Source organism: Salvelinus namaycush, chromosome 33 (assembly GCF_016432855.1).
Source record: "Salvelinus namaycush isolate Seneca chromosome 33, SaNama_1.0, whole genome shotgun sequence".
Classification (NCBI taxonomy): Eukaryota; Metazoa; Chordata; class Actinopteri; order Salmoniformes; family Salmonidae; genus Salvelinus; species Salvelinus namaycush.
The window spans coordinates 28,966,765-28,984,448 of NC_052339.1; the positions used below are offsets into that span (position 1 = coordinate 28,966,765).

At 42.0% G+C, this 17,684-nt stretch overlaps 2 protein-coding genes across 2 annotated transcripts; both read left to right on the top strand.

The window, feature by feature from the left end:
* The first annotated feature begins 324 nt into the window (after positions 1 to 324).
* On the top strand, positions 325 to 10,270 carry LOC120027902 (tumor necrosis factor receptor superfamily member 11A-like). The gene is made up of 9 exons (XM_038972996.1): positions 325 to 348; positions 881 to 956; positions 1,325 to 1,450; positions 1,612 to 1,761; positions 1,965 to 2,049; positions 2,392 to 2,579; positions 3,107 to 3,156; positions 3,269 to 4,178; positions 8,818 to 10,270. The coding sequence occupies exons 1-9, from the start codon at positions 325 to 327 to the stop codon at positions 9,129 to 9,131; spliced, it is 1,923 nt and encodes a 640-aa protein (XP_038828924.1). The 3' UTR covers positions 9,132 to 10,270.
* An 868-nt stretch (positions 10,271 to 11,138) lies between these two features.
* Positions 11,139 to 15,805, top strand: si:dkey-73n8.3 (uncharacterized protein LOC100150965 homolog). The gene is made up of 7 exons (XM_038972997.1): positions 11,139 to 11,148; positions 13,478 to 13,657; positions 14,458 to 14,613; positions 14,707 to 14,811; positions 14,956 to 15,165; positions 15,404 to 15,596; positions 15,703 to 15,805. The coding sequence occupies exons 1-7, from the start codon at positions 11,139 to 11,141 to the stop codon at positions 15,803 to 15,805; spliced, it is 957 nt and encodes a 318-aa protein (XP_038828925.1).
* The last annotated feature ends 1,879 nt before the right edge of the window (positions 15,806 to 17,684 follow it).

A 17,684-nucleotide genomic window follows, 5' to 3' on the forward strand; every position in this document is an offset into this window, starting at 1 on the left:
GAAGGGGTCTGAATACATTCCGAATGCACTGTACAATACAAGTTTCAAATTTAACTGGAAAGTTGTAAAAGGAAAGTTATCCTGCAACAGGGTGATCAAATTAAGATCCTACATCTGTACACCAAGCTTCAACGAGCCACTGAGGCGACCACCCTCCCTCCACAGCCTAGTATCCACTCTGGTGACTACTACAATGCCAGTATGCTCTGCTGAGGTGGGCACTATTTGTATTTTATGGTTTTGTTTAAAAGGGCTTGGTCGTTAGAACAGTTTGGAATCAAATCATTAGAACAAAGTTTTATTCAAGTAATGTTTTATTCCAAAATGCGTTCTGTTGACAGTGAGAATGTGAGAATGTTTGCAGTGGAGGCATTCCACTGTCAACAGAACGTTTTCTGTTTCTTTCTGTCTTTGTTTCAAACGACAGGAAAGAGTTGGGCAATCCTCTTCTCTTTTCCTCCTACATCCACTGTTTAGTCGTATTGATAGACTTATATCTCATGTCTACAAATTAATGAATGACCCTTACAAAAATCACACATGATAAATTAGCATTTTCACATGTGAAATAGCTGTTTTCACATGTTGAGCAGAAATGTTCACATATGAAAAGAGACACGTGAAGTCAGTTGTTCACATGTATTGAAGTCCACTTTTTATATGTGAGGAGAATAACCCGTTTTCACCTCACATGTCATTTTTCACATGTCCGAAAACCACCCTTTTAGCCAGATGTTTTTCTCCATGCGTTTTCTTTTTGTATGGTGAATAAATAAATGAATGAATGACATTTTGTTTAAATTTACTGTCACCTGCCAATAATTGTTTTAGGCCTTGACACAACCAGATTAGCCATAGTGGTTTGTGTTTTGTCTTCCAGAGAGCCCTCTCCAGACCCACCTGTACCCAGCAGCAGTACCTCAAAGACAAGAGATGCTGCAGGAGGTGTGAACCAGGTAAACTAAACCAGAGAAATACATGAATGGCCATTAACACCCAATATTACCACTCTACAGAACCAGTTGTCTGGGCTTTAGCAGAGAGCCGTCATATGCATGGAAGAAAGAAACTGCCATGTTTCATTTTTCCTGAAAATAAATGAGGAAGGATGTCAAAGAGGAACTGACTTGCTGCACTACATACACATGTGTACACACCCTACACATGCCCTAATCCCCAAATAACTGTCCATCTCTAAGCGTGACGGAAATGTATCTATTTTAGCCTCTTCCTCTTCCGCTTTCTCTTACCTCAGTAGATCAATTCAATGTTGGTGTATTAACCTGTGGCCAGTCTAACCCTCTCGCTCTTCCCCACTCCCCAGGGTCCTATGTGTTTGCAGAGTGTTCTGGGTACTCTGACACCAAGTGTCGTCAGTGTGGTCGTGATGAGTACCAGCCTGACTGGACCAACGAGACCAAGTGTCTGCCACAGAAGTTCTGTGACACAGGTCAGTAGGTGACTGGAGTCTAGTCTAGTTGGATGGATGACTTTAAGTCTATTGCTGAAGCGTTGTTTTCTATATATTTTAGCAAAGGCTTTTAGAGATGCTGATGTCTGTGGTGTTTGCTTTGGTTAACCACTAACCCCTGACCTGTTTGTGAACCCCAGGTAAAGGTTTTAACCGTGAGAGGCCCAGTAACCCCCAGGCTGCGGTACCCTGTCAATGTCAACCTGGTCTAGAGTGTTCTCCTATCAACTGTGAGTTCTGTGAGAAGATTCCTACCTGTGGTCCAGGATATGGACTGGAGACTGACACTGGTGAGAGAGACATACACACACACACACACACACACACACACACACACACACACACACACACACACACACACACACACACACACACACACACACACGCTGGCATACATATACACACACATGCAGGCACACACACACTCTGTGTTGCCACTGTTGTCAGCAGTCTAGTTTTTCACTCTTCTCTGCCATGTGTGTTTTAAACTCAGAGGCGGGCAGGAGATCTTGTGTTGCGTGCAAGAGAGGATATTTCTCTCCCAACACCTCTATAGAACCATGCAGACAGTGGACCAAGTGAGTTAACACACACCTATACCGTGTCCCTTCATACACTGTCTTTTCCCCTGGGCGCTCCTCTTCAGTCCAGCGTGTCCCATTCAGTGAGGCAGGAACAGGGTTCTACAGGCGCTCAAAGCTCCACCACACCGCTGTTCTGACTAATGCTGCACCACTTCCACTGGAACACAGAGCAGCTTCTACCACTGCCTGACTCTGTGGTCAACCAAGAGAACAGAGAGAGAGGGAAGGAGAGAAAGAGAGCAGAGCGAGAGAGGGAAAGAGAGAAGAGAGAGAATTCCTGAGTTACTATAGAACAGAAGTAATGACCATGTGTCCTTGGGTGTTTTCTCCTTCCAGTTGTAAAGGCCTGGGGAAGAGTGACAAAAAGACTGGGAGCGACCAGACGGATGCTGTCTGTGGACCCCATCTCTCTGGTTCCTCTACCTCCTCCTGGGTCCTAGTGTGTATTCTGTCAGTCATCACTGTCCTCTGTCTCCTCATCCTCCTGCTCTTCTGCTACAAGGACAAACTCAAACTACTCTCAGGTACCCGAGTGAGAGATTAAATTTGTCTGCCTTGTCTCATAGACTAGACGTAACATAGTAAACGTAAATCCTGGACACCCACGGTTGGGGTGGATAGGTGGGCATATAATGTGAACATCTAGCAACCCAAAGGTTTTGTGTTTGAATCTCATCACGGACAACTTTAGCATTTGAGCTAATTAGCAACTACTTAGCATGTTAGCTAACCTTAAGCCTTTAACCTAACTCCTAATCCTAACCTTAACCCTAATCTTAACCCCTAGCTAACGTTAGCCACAACAAATTGGAATTCGTAACATATCATACGAAATGGATGATGGACATCCATAAATGAATACATACCATACTAAACGTAACATATGATACTAATTGAAGGGAGACAGATTTACATTTACTATGTTATGTCTACCCAGGTTGAATTTGTTGCAGAGGACAATATTCTTGAGAGAATCATTTTTTTAATAGAAATATTTCTTGGCATAAAATGTATCTGAAATGAATGACTGTCATCCTCTTATGTCTTACAGTGAATTTGCGATTATGTGTCCAGAATCTGAAAAGGACCAGGATACAGCAGGTAGGGTAGACTCTTTTTTTTTTTAGTGGCAGAGATGACATGCATAAACAGTAGACTAAATAAAACATTCAACGGCTTTCAGACTAACCTATCTGTCTGTGTTTCTCTCCAGGAGACTCTGGCCCCTCTCTACCACAGTGGGGGTGAAGGAGGTGGGGTAGGGGGGCAGAACTGCACCCTGTGTGAGAAAACCTGTTTGATTGTCCTTGCTGACACCCCCTCAGAAACTCTACACACCTGTCCTACAGCCATACCTGGTGACCGGGTCAAACTACCACCCATTAAAGAGATGAAGGAGGAGAGGAGGGAGGAGGAGGATGAGGGGATGGGAAGTGAGGGGTCAGGGGAGGCGGAGGAGGTTTCTGAGGAGGCTGTGTGTGAGGAGGGTGTGTGTGTGTCTCCACTGTGGGCTGGCTCCTGTGTGTGTGTGTTGTCTGTGAGGGAACCTTTAGAGGTAGGAGAGAATGAAGACTGTAGTCAGGCCGTCAACCCTGGAACCCTCGGGACCTGCTCCTGTGGAGGAGAGGGGGAGAGCAGGGATGGAAAGAAGGATGAAAGGAAAGATGGAGGGAGGGAGAGGGCCAAGATGGTTGAGGGCTTGCAAGGGAAGAGCTCTGAGAGGAGCTGTAATACCTCCCCCTACTCCCTCTCTCCCACCTCCTCCCCCCTTTCCCCCGTCATGCCGTCATGTGACCTCTACCTGCCACTGACCCCAGCCAGGTCAGAGGTCATAGCTAAGCTGATTGACAGCTCACAGAGGAAAGTGGATGGGCTATACAGCATAAGCTCCACCCCCACCACAGACACCACACCCACTTCAACCTCCACAACCTCTCCTGACCCCTCTGTAACCGTGGGAGACCAGCAGCCCAAGCTGAGCTCTGAGGCCTCCAGCAGTGAGCCAGACCAGGGACTTTCCTGGAGGGACAGTGGAGGAAACAAGCTCTTATCTGGTGGCTCGGAGCTGGAGTGTGCCCCTGATTGTATCCAGAGCCAACTTGCGGAACCAGCACTCACCTCAGGTAGATACTGCACAGCAGTGCCACACTTTTTTACAAGAAAAAGGCTAAATACAGTATTCATATCCCTTAACTTGGTCCACATTTTATTGTGTTACAGCCTGAATTCAAAATGGATTAAATATATTTTTTTTTCTCTCACCCATCTACACACAATACCCCATAATGACAAAGTAAAACATGTTTTTAGAAATGTTTGCAAATGTATTGAAAATCCAATAAAGAAATAACACATTTACATAATTATTCACACCCATGAGTCAATACTTTGTAAGTACAGCTGTGAGGCTTTTTAGGTAAGTCTCTAAGAGCTGTGCACACCTGGATTGTACAATATTTGCCCAGTTATTCTTTTTTAAATTCTTCAAGCTCTGTCAAGTTGATTGTTGATCATTGCTAGACAGACATTTTCAAGTCTTACCATAGATTTTAAAGCTGACTTAAGTAAAATTTGTAACTAGGCCACTCAGGAACATTCAATGCGTCTTGGTAAGCAACTCCAGTATAGATTTGGCCTTGTTTTAGGTTATTGTCCTGCTGAAAGGTGAATTTGTCTCCCAGTGTATGTTGGCCAGCAGACTGAACCAGGTTATCCTCTAGGATTTTGCTTGTGCTTATAGCTGTATTCCGTTTATTTTTTATCCTAAGAATCTCCCTAGTCCCTGCCATTGACAAGCATACCCATAACATGATGCAGCCACCACCATGCTTAAAAATATGAAGAGTGGTACTCAGTGATGTGTTGTGTTGGATTTACCCCAAACATAACGCTTTGTATTCGGAACCAAAAGTACATTTCTTCGCCACATTTTTTGCAGTATTTCTTAAGTGCCTTGTTGCAGACAGGATGCATGTTTTGGAATATTTGTATTTTGTACAGGCTTCCTTCTTTTCACTCTGCTATTTAGGTTAGTATTGTGGAGTTACCACAATGTTGTTGATCCAACCTCAGTTTTAAAATCACCATTGGCATCATGGTGAAAATCCCTGAGCAGTTTCCTTCCTCCCCGGCAACTGATTTTTGAAGGATGCCTGTATCTTTGTAGTGACTGGGTGTAATGATACACTATCCAAAGCCTAATTAATCACTTCGCCATGCTTCACCAAGGGATATCAGCGTCAGCTTTTTACATTTTTACACATCTACCAATCGGTGCACTTCTTTGCATGGCATTGAACAACCTCCCTGGTCTTTGTGGTTGAATCTGTGCTTGAAATTCACTACTTGATTAAGGGACTTTACAGATCATTGTATGTGTGGGTACAAAGAGAGGGTAGTCATTCTAAAATAATGTTAACCATATTATTGAACGCGGAATGAGTCCATGCGATTTGTTATGCACATTTGTACTCCTGAGCTTATTTAGTCTTGCCATAACAAAGGGGTTGAATACTTATTGACTCAAGACATTTCAACTTTTCATTTTTTAAATTAATTTCTAAAATGTTCTGCAAACAAAATTCCACTTTTACATTTTGGGGTACTGTGTGTAGATTAGTGACACAAAATCTCAATTTAGTGCATTTTAAATTCAGGCTGTAACGCAACAAAATGTGGAAGAACTAAAGGGGTGTGAATACTTTCTGAAGGCACTGTACACATGTCATTATACATTCCAACCATTGTTAAAGAGGAAAGATAAATAAATCCACTGGGTTATTGGATCTGGGTTATTGTACATTGTTTTGGCTAGGACTGTAACTGAGATTTCAGAAATGTCTTTTCACATTGTTGCTCCTCCAAAATAAGTATATTGGTTTCCTACTAATATCGTACACTGCTGGCTTGTTTTGAAGACCACACACAGTAGGAAGGGGAATGGGAATCTGTGTGTGTGATGAGCCAGTGATTACACCGTGCTGTAACGTGTGAGTGTGTGTGTTTAACTCTCTGAGTGTGAGCTCTGCCCACCACAACACTCCTGTTTACCCAGTTCCAGAGTTCTACAGGGTTTTGCAAAGTGACCACAGGTCTAATTGAAACAAGATGTGCTCTGAATACACACCCCTTGAGTAATACCCAGACTCACACACTTTCAGACTCTCGTTGATCACTGTATACTTTAATTATGGCCCAAAGCAGCAGTAAGTAAATATACCACATTTCTCATAATGCAGTAATAACATGTCATTAACTGGACTTCCCGCTCAGAGAGGTTAATTATGGTGGGGGCTCCCAAACCTTTTCACTCAGAGCCACGTGTATTTCTATGAGCAGAAGCACTGTTCATGACACAAACTGTTCACACCCCTCTTGTAAGTGGAGAGAATCTTGCAGGTTTAAAGCTTATTTTCTGCAATTCTACACATTTTGTCATGGGATGCAAAGAACATTTTACAGTTTTAAAGCAAATCTTCTTGCAATTCTATGTTTTGCCATGTCTAGTGTGTATTCATGTGCTATTTGAGTGACAAAAAAATGTGAACAATATCTATGGGTTAAAAAAACTAAATTAAAAAAACTTTAGCTGACATAGGCTAGTTGATCTGGACATGTCTGACAAGTTATAAATACTGTAGCTCTCTAAGGTATGTAATGACTGATATGACAAGAGGAACTAATGATGCACTACTATTACACACCCCACAGTTTGGGAATAACTGAATTATGGGATCACACCTCGGAGAGACGGGCTGCATCTCAATAGTCCTTGTGTCTCCTGGACGTAGACCTGCACGATAGGTGAAAATAGTATAGCGAGCGAAGACAGGTGTTCCCCATGACTACATCAGCTCCAGAAGGAAAGGAGATGAGGAGAGGAAGCCACTTTAGACTAGAATGAGATGCAGAGCAAGTTTCACAATCAGTTTACGTCTGTTCCATTATTTCCCTCTCATAGTTGATGTTATCTGCCCTCCTAGGGTAGTTCAACTGTAGACAGTCTGCTGTTAACAGAGACACCAGGGGGTTTGTTTGTTTTAGTGATGGTGGTGAAATGACATTTTTACACCAGGCTGGCCAGACTGGTATTCCAGGGCCAGTAAATGATTTCAGATGGGATTCTAGACACTGACACATACTATGTTATGATGTGTGTTTGTGTGCATGTGCGCGTGCATTCGTGTAAATGAGGTGTGAGGAGTGACTGTCTCATTGCACCTCTACAGAGTTAACATGGGAATATGAGAGAGGGAGAGAGGGAGGGGGGGGTGTTGAAATGGGCAGCAGACAGAAACAGACATGGACGTCTGTAGTTTTCCAGGTGTGTTTATAAATACCATCAGCGGTGTGAACTATGAACATGGAAATAAGGGACAAGATTGCAGTTTGTTCCTCTTGATTTGAATGCAAACGCCAGAGTTGTTCCGATGGCTCAATTGGTTGGAGCATCGTGCTTCTCACAAGTTGTGGACTTGATACTACATTAGCTGTAAGTTGTGGGTTTGATACTACATTAGCTGTAAGTTGTGGGCTTGATACTACATTAGCTGTAAGTTGTGGGTTTGATACTACATTAGCTGTAAGTTGTGGGCTTGATACTACATTAGCTGTAAGTTGTGGGTTTGATACTACATTAGCTGTAAGTTGTGGGCTTGATACTACATTAGCTGTAAGTTGTGGGCTTGATACTACATTAGCTGTAAGTTGTGGGTTTGATACTACATTAGCTGTAAGTTGTGGGCTTGATACTACATTAGCTGTAAGTTGTGGGCTTGATACTACATTAGCTGTAAGTTGTGGGTTTGATACTACATTAGCTGTAAGTTGTGGGCTTGATACTACATTAGCTGTAAGTTGTGGGCTTGATACTACATTAGCTGTAAGTTGTGGGCTTGATACGACATTAGCTGTAAGTTGTGGGCTTGATACTACATTAGCTGTAAGTTGTGGGTTTGATACTACATTAGCTGTAAGTTGTGGGTTTGATACTACATTAGCTGTAAGTTGTGGGTTTGATACTACATTAGCTGTAAGTTGTGGGCTTGATACGACATTAGCTGTAAGTTGTGGGCTTGATACTACATTAGCTGTAAGTTGTGGGCTTGATACTACATTAGCTGTAAGTTGTGGGCTTGATACTACATTAGCTGTAAATTGCTTACGATACAAGCGTCTAAATGCCAGCTTGAATAACAGTAATTCTATTTCAGCAGTGAGACGGACATGGCGTCTGTAATAATGTTATGACAAACTATACTTCTCTACGTCTAAATGGCAGCTTGAATAAAGTTTGACATTTTCACATAGAATGAAAACTGCTGGTCACACTGAAACCCTGATGTTAAATTATATGTTTATGATGTCCTTGACCAGGACTATGGTCAAAGGCACCGCAGCCGACCACGACCTTTCTATGGTTACTGTGCACGGTCATCATCACTCCTACTCGCTATTAGTCATCTGAGTTCGCCCCTAACACACATTTTTTTTCTTCTTCACAGCTGTAGAGGATGCTGTGTTTGTGTGTGCTACTGCATAATTACACAACCATAACATACATTGGCCCCTGTACACATTTCAAAAGAGGTTTGGATCTCTGCGTTGGTTAGTTATGTCCCTTAACCTCTGGTAGTGAAATTAAACCTGATACCATTTTGGGAAAGAGACCACAATGCCAAGACTCTTAACTAGGCTAACTGCCTAAACTGACCCCTTCATTCTCTCTCTCTCTCTCTACTCTCTCGCTACTCTCTCCGCCAGGTCAGGTGACGGGGAACAATAACACCACCTTCATCTCCAGCGGTCAGGTTATGAACTTCAGCGCTGATGTCATCGTCGTCTACGTCAGCCAGACGTCGCTAGGCAACGAGGAGGAAGGGCCAGATGATGCATTCGGAATCCCCGTCCAGGAACAGGCCAATGAGAGAGCTCCGTTGTTCCAGAGTTCTGCCTCCTCCAAATGTGTCGGTCATTCACCGCCACCGTCTCCAGGGAACTCCATTACCCATAACCCCCCACAGCAGGATGACAACCTGCCAGTTCAGGAAGTGACTGATGAGTTGCCCAGTGACTGATGAAGTGAGACAAGAAAATGGTGGATAGTGTACCATAAAGAGAGGAGTGAAGCCACAGACTTGTTGACACTCCAAAACCTATTGCTACGACCTACTCGAAGCAATAGTCCATCGTCTTCTTGGGTAGGTGCTAGGAATTGGAACTGGGCCATAGACTTAGAACTGGAACCTGGAGGACTGTGTTCCTCATCTGGACCTCATGGCTGTCTCAATAGTCTCATGAAGCCTCCTTTACTTCATTGTCTCATTTCTTTCATTCTTACTGATCTAAAAGAGCTGGACAACTGAAATCAAGTCCATGAGTTTGACTCCCCTCTTGTTGTTATCCTTGGTGTTGATTTGTTCTCAGAGCACCACGAGTGCGGTTTGTTGTTAAGAAAAATGCTATGCATTTGTTGAGCTATATACTATACATGTAAATGTGTTGTTTATTTTCTATAATATTTTTGATGTTGGTCTAATGAAGAAATCTTTGGAACGAAAGCCTTATTGTCGTACTACAAAAACCATGGAAGTGGATCAGTGATCCACACTCGTGTGATGAGTAACCTTGTCTGAAAAGACTTGTGTTAGCCCTCTGAGCTAAAGCTAACACACTCTTGTGGACAGCAGGAGACCCGGGATTCATCCACCTTAATCAATTGTGTTGACCCAAAGAGAATAAAGACTGCACTATGCAGAAATCACTCCGCCATTTCCTGGTTACTAAAATCGAATAGTTCGCCTAATTTCAGTTTGTGACAAAACAAGCATGTCTAGTGTAGAGAATCATTGTAGCATCTAAATCGCTGGGAAATATATTTACCATAATCAAAAATGTTGTATTTTCAGCTGTTTGAAGCTGGTGTGAAAAGATTTAAGTAAAAGACTCAAAAAACTCAACTTAAGAACAGAAAGCATAGAAATAGTGCACATAGAACATATCTACTGCTTCTTTGCTTTGAATGATAATGACCGATCGATAACTCCCGTTTCTATGTGAATTTGGTCGTGTCGCCCAAAAAGTTACATATTGCAGCTTTAAGACTTTACCTGGTTGAACAACATAGTGTCTCAGAGCATTTCGTATTATTCAATATTTAAATCAGAGACACTCACATTTAGTGTCATATGTTATGTTTCGTATGGTATGTATTCATTTGTGGATGCCCATCATCCATTTCGTATGATATGTTACGAATTTGAAAAATGTATGATACAGTATGTTACGAATTCCAATTTGTTGAGGCTAATGTTAGCTAGGTGGGTAGGAGGCTAACATTAGCTAGCTGGCAAACCTTAGTTATGCTAGGGGTTAAGGTTAGGAGTTAGGTTAAAGGGTTAGGGTTAGCTAAAAGAGTTCGAGTTCGGGTTAGCTAAAAGGTGTAAGGTTAGGGGAAGGGTTAGCTAACATGCAACGTAGCTAAAAAGTAGTAAGTAGTTAAAGTTGCTAATTAGCTAAAATTGTCTGTGATGCGATTCGATAATGTTTGCATTATACGCCCACCCATCCCCCCTGTCCTTAACTTTTTGCCTTAAGTAAGCTTCTGTCTTTTGTAACCATACCAAACGTAACATATACTAATGCTAGTGTCTCGGATTTACATTTACTATGTTACGTCTAGTCTATTAGACCAGGCTGTGTTGAAATGAAAACCAACTCACACAGTTAGTCTACAAGACCAAGTGTAAGACCAGCTATTGAATAGCTAACCAATCAAATAAAGCTTTCGAGAGTTGAAAGTGAAAACTTTTACCTTGTCTGTAAATAAACTATAAATATTGATTCAAATTTCAATAAATGACAGAACTGTTTTGATTAAAATCTAGTGTTTTTTTGTGACAGCAGTCGTACCGTTATTCCATTGTTTACTGTCTGCTATCTGGTAATTACAATGAAGTTATTTATCTTCTCTCTGAGCCTTAATGACTGTGAAAACAGAGCTAATTACACATGTGGCCGGGCTTCAGTTTCTGTCACTGTCCCAATGCAGACAGACAGACTGACAGTCTTTCATTATCCACAAGATGGCTGGCAGTATAGGGCAAACGTAGCATTGGCCACGTTTAGCTTGTGTAGCATCTAGGATAGGGCTATTTTCTCTAAAACCACATGAGAAGGGCTGGAGACGCTGATTTAGGGCCTGGTTTGGGTCGTTTGTGTTTGCGTGCAAGTGTACGTGCGTGTGTGCCCTTGAGAACCAGAGGCCCACCAGGAGAGGAGGGTATTTTCTGTTGTCTGTGAAAACAGGAAGTTATGACTAGCCTGCACATGGTTTACATGTGCAGGCTAGATGCCATCAACTCAGCTGCTTCTAGAGAACATAAGAATAGAGAATGTGTAGATTTAGAGGGTAATGTATTGGAGAACTAAACTATTATGCCACCTAGTGAAGGATGTATTACTTGTATTACTTGTATTGCACACAAACAAATACACACACTGCATTTCCTGTAGTGTTCTGGTTCACTGCTGGTGACACAGGGCAACAAGTTCTCACCTGGAAACTACCAGAAACTTCTCAGTCAGACATGCTGAAACGGGAATATCTTCACCTGCTGTTTAGACAGGCTTGAATTACACCTGAGGTGAAACAGAACCTGTATGGAAGTGTGAGACTCCATTCTTATGTAGGGACCTGGGATTTTACTAACCATACATGTGACATTAGGTTTTCACAGTCCAGTCACATGGTCAGGATAAAACATGGTGGCCCACTAATAGGAGGAGCCTCCGGCTGGAGATCTCTCTTGACTAACTCCTTCCACGTCTCTACTTATCACAGAATACTGTTACTATTCAGATACACATTTTGTAAGAAAGAGTTTCTCTAAGACACATTAATGAATTAGATACGACTCTCCCCTGATGAAAGAATGGTTTATCTGGGGCCTATCAATAGACCATTAACAATTTGGAGACATGACACACACACACACACACACACACACACACACACACACACACACACACACACACACACACACACACACACACACACACACACACACACACACACACACACACACACACACACACATATATACACTTCATGCGCACACACACAAGAGTCTCGACACACAGCGTCCTCTAGCACATCCGTTTCTGTGAGTGGACAGAAAGACAGACTGGTTGAAGAGGGGATTTCTGAAGTCTCCCAAGAGGATATCATTTTTCTATCAGAAACACAGAGATGGAAAAGATCCGGTAAGACCAATCCCTATGATTCTACTGTAAATAGGTGTAAGCCCAATGCCTATGATTCTACTGTAAATAGATGTAAGACCAATCCCTATGTTTCTACTGTAAATAGATGTAAGACCAATGCCTATGATTCTACTGTAAATAGATGTAAGACCAATCCCTATGGTTCTACTGTAAATAGATGTAAGACCAATCCCTATGATTCTACTGTAAATAGATGTAAGCCCAATGCCTATGATTCTACTGTAAATAGATGTAAGACTAATCCCTATGATTCTACTGTAAATAGATGTAAGACCAATGCCTATGATTCTACTGGAAATAGATGTAAGACTAATCCCTATGGTTCTACTGTAAATAGATGTAAGACCAATCCCTATGGTTCTACTGTAAATAGATGTAAGACCAATCCCTATGATTCTACTGTAAATAGATGTAAGACTAATCCCTATGATTCTACTGTAAATAGATGTAAGACCAATCCCTATGATTCTACTGTAAATAGATGTAAGCCCAATGCCTATGATTCTACTGTAAATAGATGTAAGACCAATCCCTATGTTTCTACTGTAAATAGATGTAAGACCAATGCCTATGATTCTAATGTAAATAGATGTAAGACCAATCCCTATGGTTCTACTGTAAATAGATGTAAGACCAATCCCTATGGTTCTACTGTAAATAGATGTAAGACCAATCCCTATGATTCTACTGTAAATAGATGTAAGCCCAATGCCTATGATTCTACTGTAAATAGATGTAAGACTAATCCCTATGATTCTACTGTAAATAGATGTAAGACCAATGCCTATGATTCTACTGTAAATAGATGTAAGACTAATCCCTATGATTCTACTGTAAATAGATGTAAGACTAATCCCTATGGTTCTACTGTAAATAGATGTAAGACCAATCCCTATGATTCTACTGTAAATAGATGTAAGACCAATCCCTATGATTCTACTGTAAATAGATGTAAGACCAATGCCTATGATTCTACTGTAAATAGATGTAAGACTAATCCCTATGATTCTACTGTAAATAGATGTAAGACCAATGCCTATGATTCTACTGTAAATAGATGTAAGACCATCAACAAGAAAATAACTGCGATTCAACATTTATGCTGTTAATATTAATGTAACGAATTGTGTTGTCCCAGTCAATATCAACAACAAATGTCAAACAGCTTATTTGTTTATCATATTGTCTCTCTCTTTTTCAAGGTCCCTGATCACTAAGCGCTGGTCGTCTGATGTTCGTCTGGATGGGAAGACTGCGATCGTGACGGGAGCTAACACTGGCATTGGCAAGGAGACCGCCTTGGACCTGGTCAAGAGAGGTAGACCACACAATCTTAAATTCTCTTCCTCTATATTCTATTGCTTCCCTTGTCTCCCTTATAGTCGATATAGCCCCCTGCATATATTGTTATTTTTTTTACTGCTCCTCTTTAATTACTTGTTACTTGTATCTCTTATTCTTATCCGTATTTTTTAAACTGCACTGTCGGTTAGGGGCTCATAAGTAAGCATTTCACTGTAAGGTCTACGCCTGTTGTATTCGGTGCATGTGACTAATAACATTTGATTTAATTTGATATATGCGCCCCCGTGGAAATCGAATTAGCACAATGAAAACATCCCCATAAAAATCGGTCTGTTTAAGCTAGACGCATGGGCTGCATCTCAATACACCACATCCTCCGATGTCGGCCTTCCGTATCTGTGGTGAAAGGTGGCAGAGCTACAGTGGTGTTTGTCAGACCAGGAGACATAACGAAAATTGGTCTTCTCACAAAAACGTCTGTAGGGTCCAAACTCTTATGACCCCTCAATGGAAAGATGAGACTCTGTTTTGCTCTACGACCCCCACAATCGTCACGGGACTGAAGTCGGTACTGCCGAATTGCCAACCTCTGTCTGTACACACTAATATGATCTCTCTATGGAAAGGTGACTTTCGGGGTATATTATTAATGAGAGAGGTAGGAACCAGTGGGGGTGCATTGCAGTGTATGCGGGGAGTTTTACAGGCTACTGAAGTGTCAGAAATGTGCTCGACATCATGGACAGTATGGTAGTTTGATACTTTTTGAAAGTGTGAAGATAATTGAATAAAAAAGGGGTTCTCTTTCTCTAGGTGCACGCGTCATCCTGGCCTGCAGGGACATGGAGAAGGCGGAGCTTGCGGTCAGTGACATCGTCAGGGAAATGGGAGGGGCCAAGGTGGAAGCCAGGAAGCTTGACCTCGCTGACACCAAGTCCATCTGTGAATTTGCTGAAAACATCTACAACAGTGGGTTAAAACACACACACACACCATATACTGTAAAACACCATACTGTCAGGGCTCCGATACAGAGGTGTTCTGACTCTGTTTGTCCTCCAGCGGAGAAGGTGCTTCACTTCCTGATCAACAATGCAGGTGTGGCCAGCTGTTCTTACAGCACCACTGTAGATGGATACGAGATGCAGCTTGGAGTCAACCACCTGGGTACGAGACAGAATGGCTGGTTTATTAACAAGACTGCAAGCAACACTTTTTTCCATTGCCACATAAAGAGAATATATTATCATTGATTGATTGCCATTGATTGAAACCTATCCTTATTAACTATTTCCTGTTTCCTTTTTCCAGGTCACTTCTTTCTGACTTTCCTCCTATTAGATCTGCTGAAGCACTCCGCCCCCTCCCGTGTCATCACTGTGTCGTCATCGGCCCACGCCATGGGCAGGATCCACTTTGAGGACCTGAACAGTGAGAAGGAATACCACCCTGTCAAGGCCTACGTCCAGAGCAAACTGGCTAATATACTGTTCACTAGAGAGCTGGCCAAGAGGACCGCGGGTGAGTATGGGTGTGTGTGTTTCCATGCATGTAGCATCCTGTAGAGAATGGATCTAAGCGTACACCAGTGTGAGTGTCTCGTGTCTTAACCACCATCACTCTGTGGTTGAAATAGAGCAAAGAGGCCCTGAGTACTTGAACAATGTATGTGTGTGTGTGTGTGTGTGTGTGTGTGTGTGTGTGTGTGTGTGTGTGTGTGTGTGTGTGTGTGTGTGTGTGTGTGTGTGTGTATTAACAGTTCTAGGTGTGACAGCCTATGCAGTGCACCCGGGGGTAGTGAACACTGATCTGATGCGTCACATAAAGCGCCCCCTACAGCTCATGTTTAAGAAGTTCAGCTACTTCCTCAAGACGCCAGCAGAAGGAGCCTACACCACTCTGTACTGCATCCTGACCCCTGATTCTGAACTCACCTCTGGGGGTTACTATAGGTCAGTGACCTTTCACCTCTCATCCCTGACCCTGAACACTAATATGTACTGTACTTGATTACCCATGAAATAAGGGTGTAAAATAAAATAATTCTCTCTCTCTCAGTGGGTGTGCACAGGCAGTGTGTGCCAGGGCTGCTAGTGATGAAGGCACCGCTCTCAAACTCTGGGCTGTTAGCTGTCATCTACTGGGCATCTGCTGGAGATGAACAGACACCCAATATTAATGCTATCTTTACACCAAATTGCTTCTTTCTGTCACATCAAATACTGAGAAAATATTGCTATCATAAGTCCTACTATGTCAAATGATAAATGTGAAGAGGGAGACAGGTGATGTATGATGTGGCTGATGGTGAGCGTAGGTGGAAGTGGTACAGATAGGTTATAGAATGTTTAGAGTTAGTGTTGCAGTCAGTAAACTATCTGAGACTGACTGGACAAGGAAAGCTATATGTCAAATATTCAGTTTAACTAAATCATGTAATTCTCTTCTGTTTTTACACCTTTGATTCCTGTGCTTTCTGGAGAAAGTAAAATACTATCAAATGCTGTACCAACATTCTCCCTTTTCTTGTTGGGAGTAATTTAGGCTTTCTGACTATTATTTAGACCAGCAATAGCTTTCTCTACAGAAATTATCTATTAGAACACGACTAAAAAAGTCTGACAAGTACCACTAAAATTGGCCTATGGGGACATCTAGTGGTCAAAGCTTCAAACCACAAGACGACGTCTTAAAATGAGCGCTCGATCTGCACAATGACATAGCGTAACAGAAGTAGAAGATGACGATGATGTAACCAACTGAACCTCGGATTATAAAAAGGAAAGGTTGTGAGTTTTCTACAGGATACTCTGTTGACCTCGTCCCACTCAGGATGTGTGGGACAGTTTCCCCCCCCCCAGAAAATGTAAGTTATATTATTCTAAATATTTGTAAATGTTTGTTCTCTGACTGGCAAGGTGTGCCAGACCTTGTTCAGGGCGAAACGTGTAGTAATGTCAACTGCCATAATCAGCCAATTCGTTTGTTGTCCTTTTATATTCTAGGGGAAATGAACAAACATTGTGGGCTAGGCCTTTACAAAACCTGAATTGGCTACCGGTAGGCTATCAGAATTGTTCAACTGAAGGTATCCGATCAATTAACTGATCAAATAAAAGGCAATAAATGCATATAAAAGGCAATAAATGCGCCGCATTTTCCACATCGTCTGGTGCGCACTGACCTACATCTCACTCCACTCCTGGGGAAATTGGTCAAAAGAGGACCCCTGAGCAGTCATTAGTTCGAGACAGTAATTCAACAAAGTCGTGCTGAGCATATTGTAAGATCTCACAACATCTGGAGAATAAATTAAAATGTCAAAAGATATTTTCTTAATTAATTAATTAAACCACTGCTCAAACAGACAACCATAACCAGTTCTCGATTAACCACTACTATATTATTATGGTAATAAAATAAATAGTTTCGCAGCACAACGACGGGCTGGAACGCACCCATAGTGTGACAGATGTCGGGTGGGCGGGCTGCAACGCTGAGGAATGTATCCATTGATACAACCTAGAGTTGAGAGGAAACTTGTTTAGATGAACTTGGGGTGTTGAGGAGAAAGATTGGTCACTGGGAAAGGAATGCATTCAATCAGGTAGGTCAATGACTATTTATATTGGGGAAAACAAAGATGCTATGGTGGCAGTCATTTTCTCTTTCAGTTTACAGAACTATTTTTCTTCTTCAAATTCGAACTGTTATTACTGTTGTAATTATGAAACATTGAACAAATTGTTACCACTATAGGGTATTGACATTAAATTGCAATTCGACTAGTCCAGGGCTCTCCAACCCTGTTAATGGAGCACTACCGTCCTGTAGGTTCTCACTCCAACCCTATTCTAGCACACCTAATTCTAATAATTAGCCTATTCTAGCACACCTAATTCTGAATAATTAGCTGGTTGATACATTGAACCAGGTCAGTTACAACAGGGTTGGAGTGAACATTTACAGGAGGGTATCTCTCCAGGAACAGGGTTGGAGTGAACATTTACAGGAGGGTATCTCTCCAGGAACAGGTTTGG

What these genes read in the sequence shown, in the direction of transcription:
- LOC120027902 (XM_038972996.1), top strand. Translation starts at nt 325, where the DNA reads ATGCGTTCTGTTGACAGTGAGAAT. An exon ending in ACAGAAGTTCTGTGACACAG is followed by an intron (nt 1,451 to 1,611) that starts GTCAGTAGGTGA and finishes TGTGAACCCCAG; the next exon opens with GTAAAGGTTTTAACCGTGAG. An exon ending in AAAGGACCAGGATACAGCAG is followed by an intron (nt 3,157 to 3,268) that starts GTAGGGTAGACT and finishes GTTTCTCTCCAG; the next exon opens with GAGACTCTGGCCCCTCTCTA.
- si:dkey-73n8.3 (XM_038972997.1), top strand. An exon ending in CTTGGACCTGGTCAAGAGAG is followed by an intron (nt 13,658 to 14,457) that starts GTAGACCACACA and finishes CTCTTTCTCTAG; the next exon opens with GTGCACGCGTCATCCTGGCC. An exon ending in GCTTGGAGTCAACCACCTGG is followed by an intron (nt 14,812 to 14,955) that starts GTACGAGACAGA and finishes TCCTTTTTCCAG; the next exon opens with GTCACTTCTTTCTGACTTTC.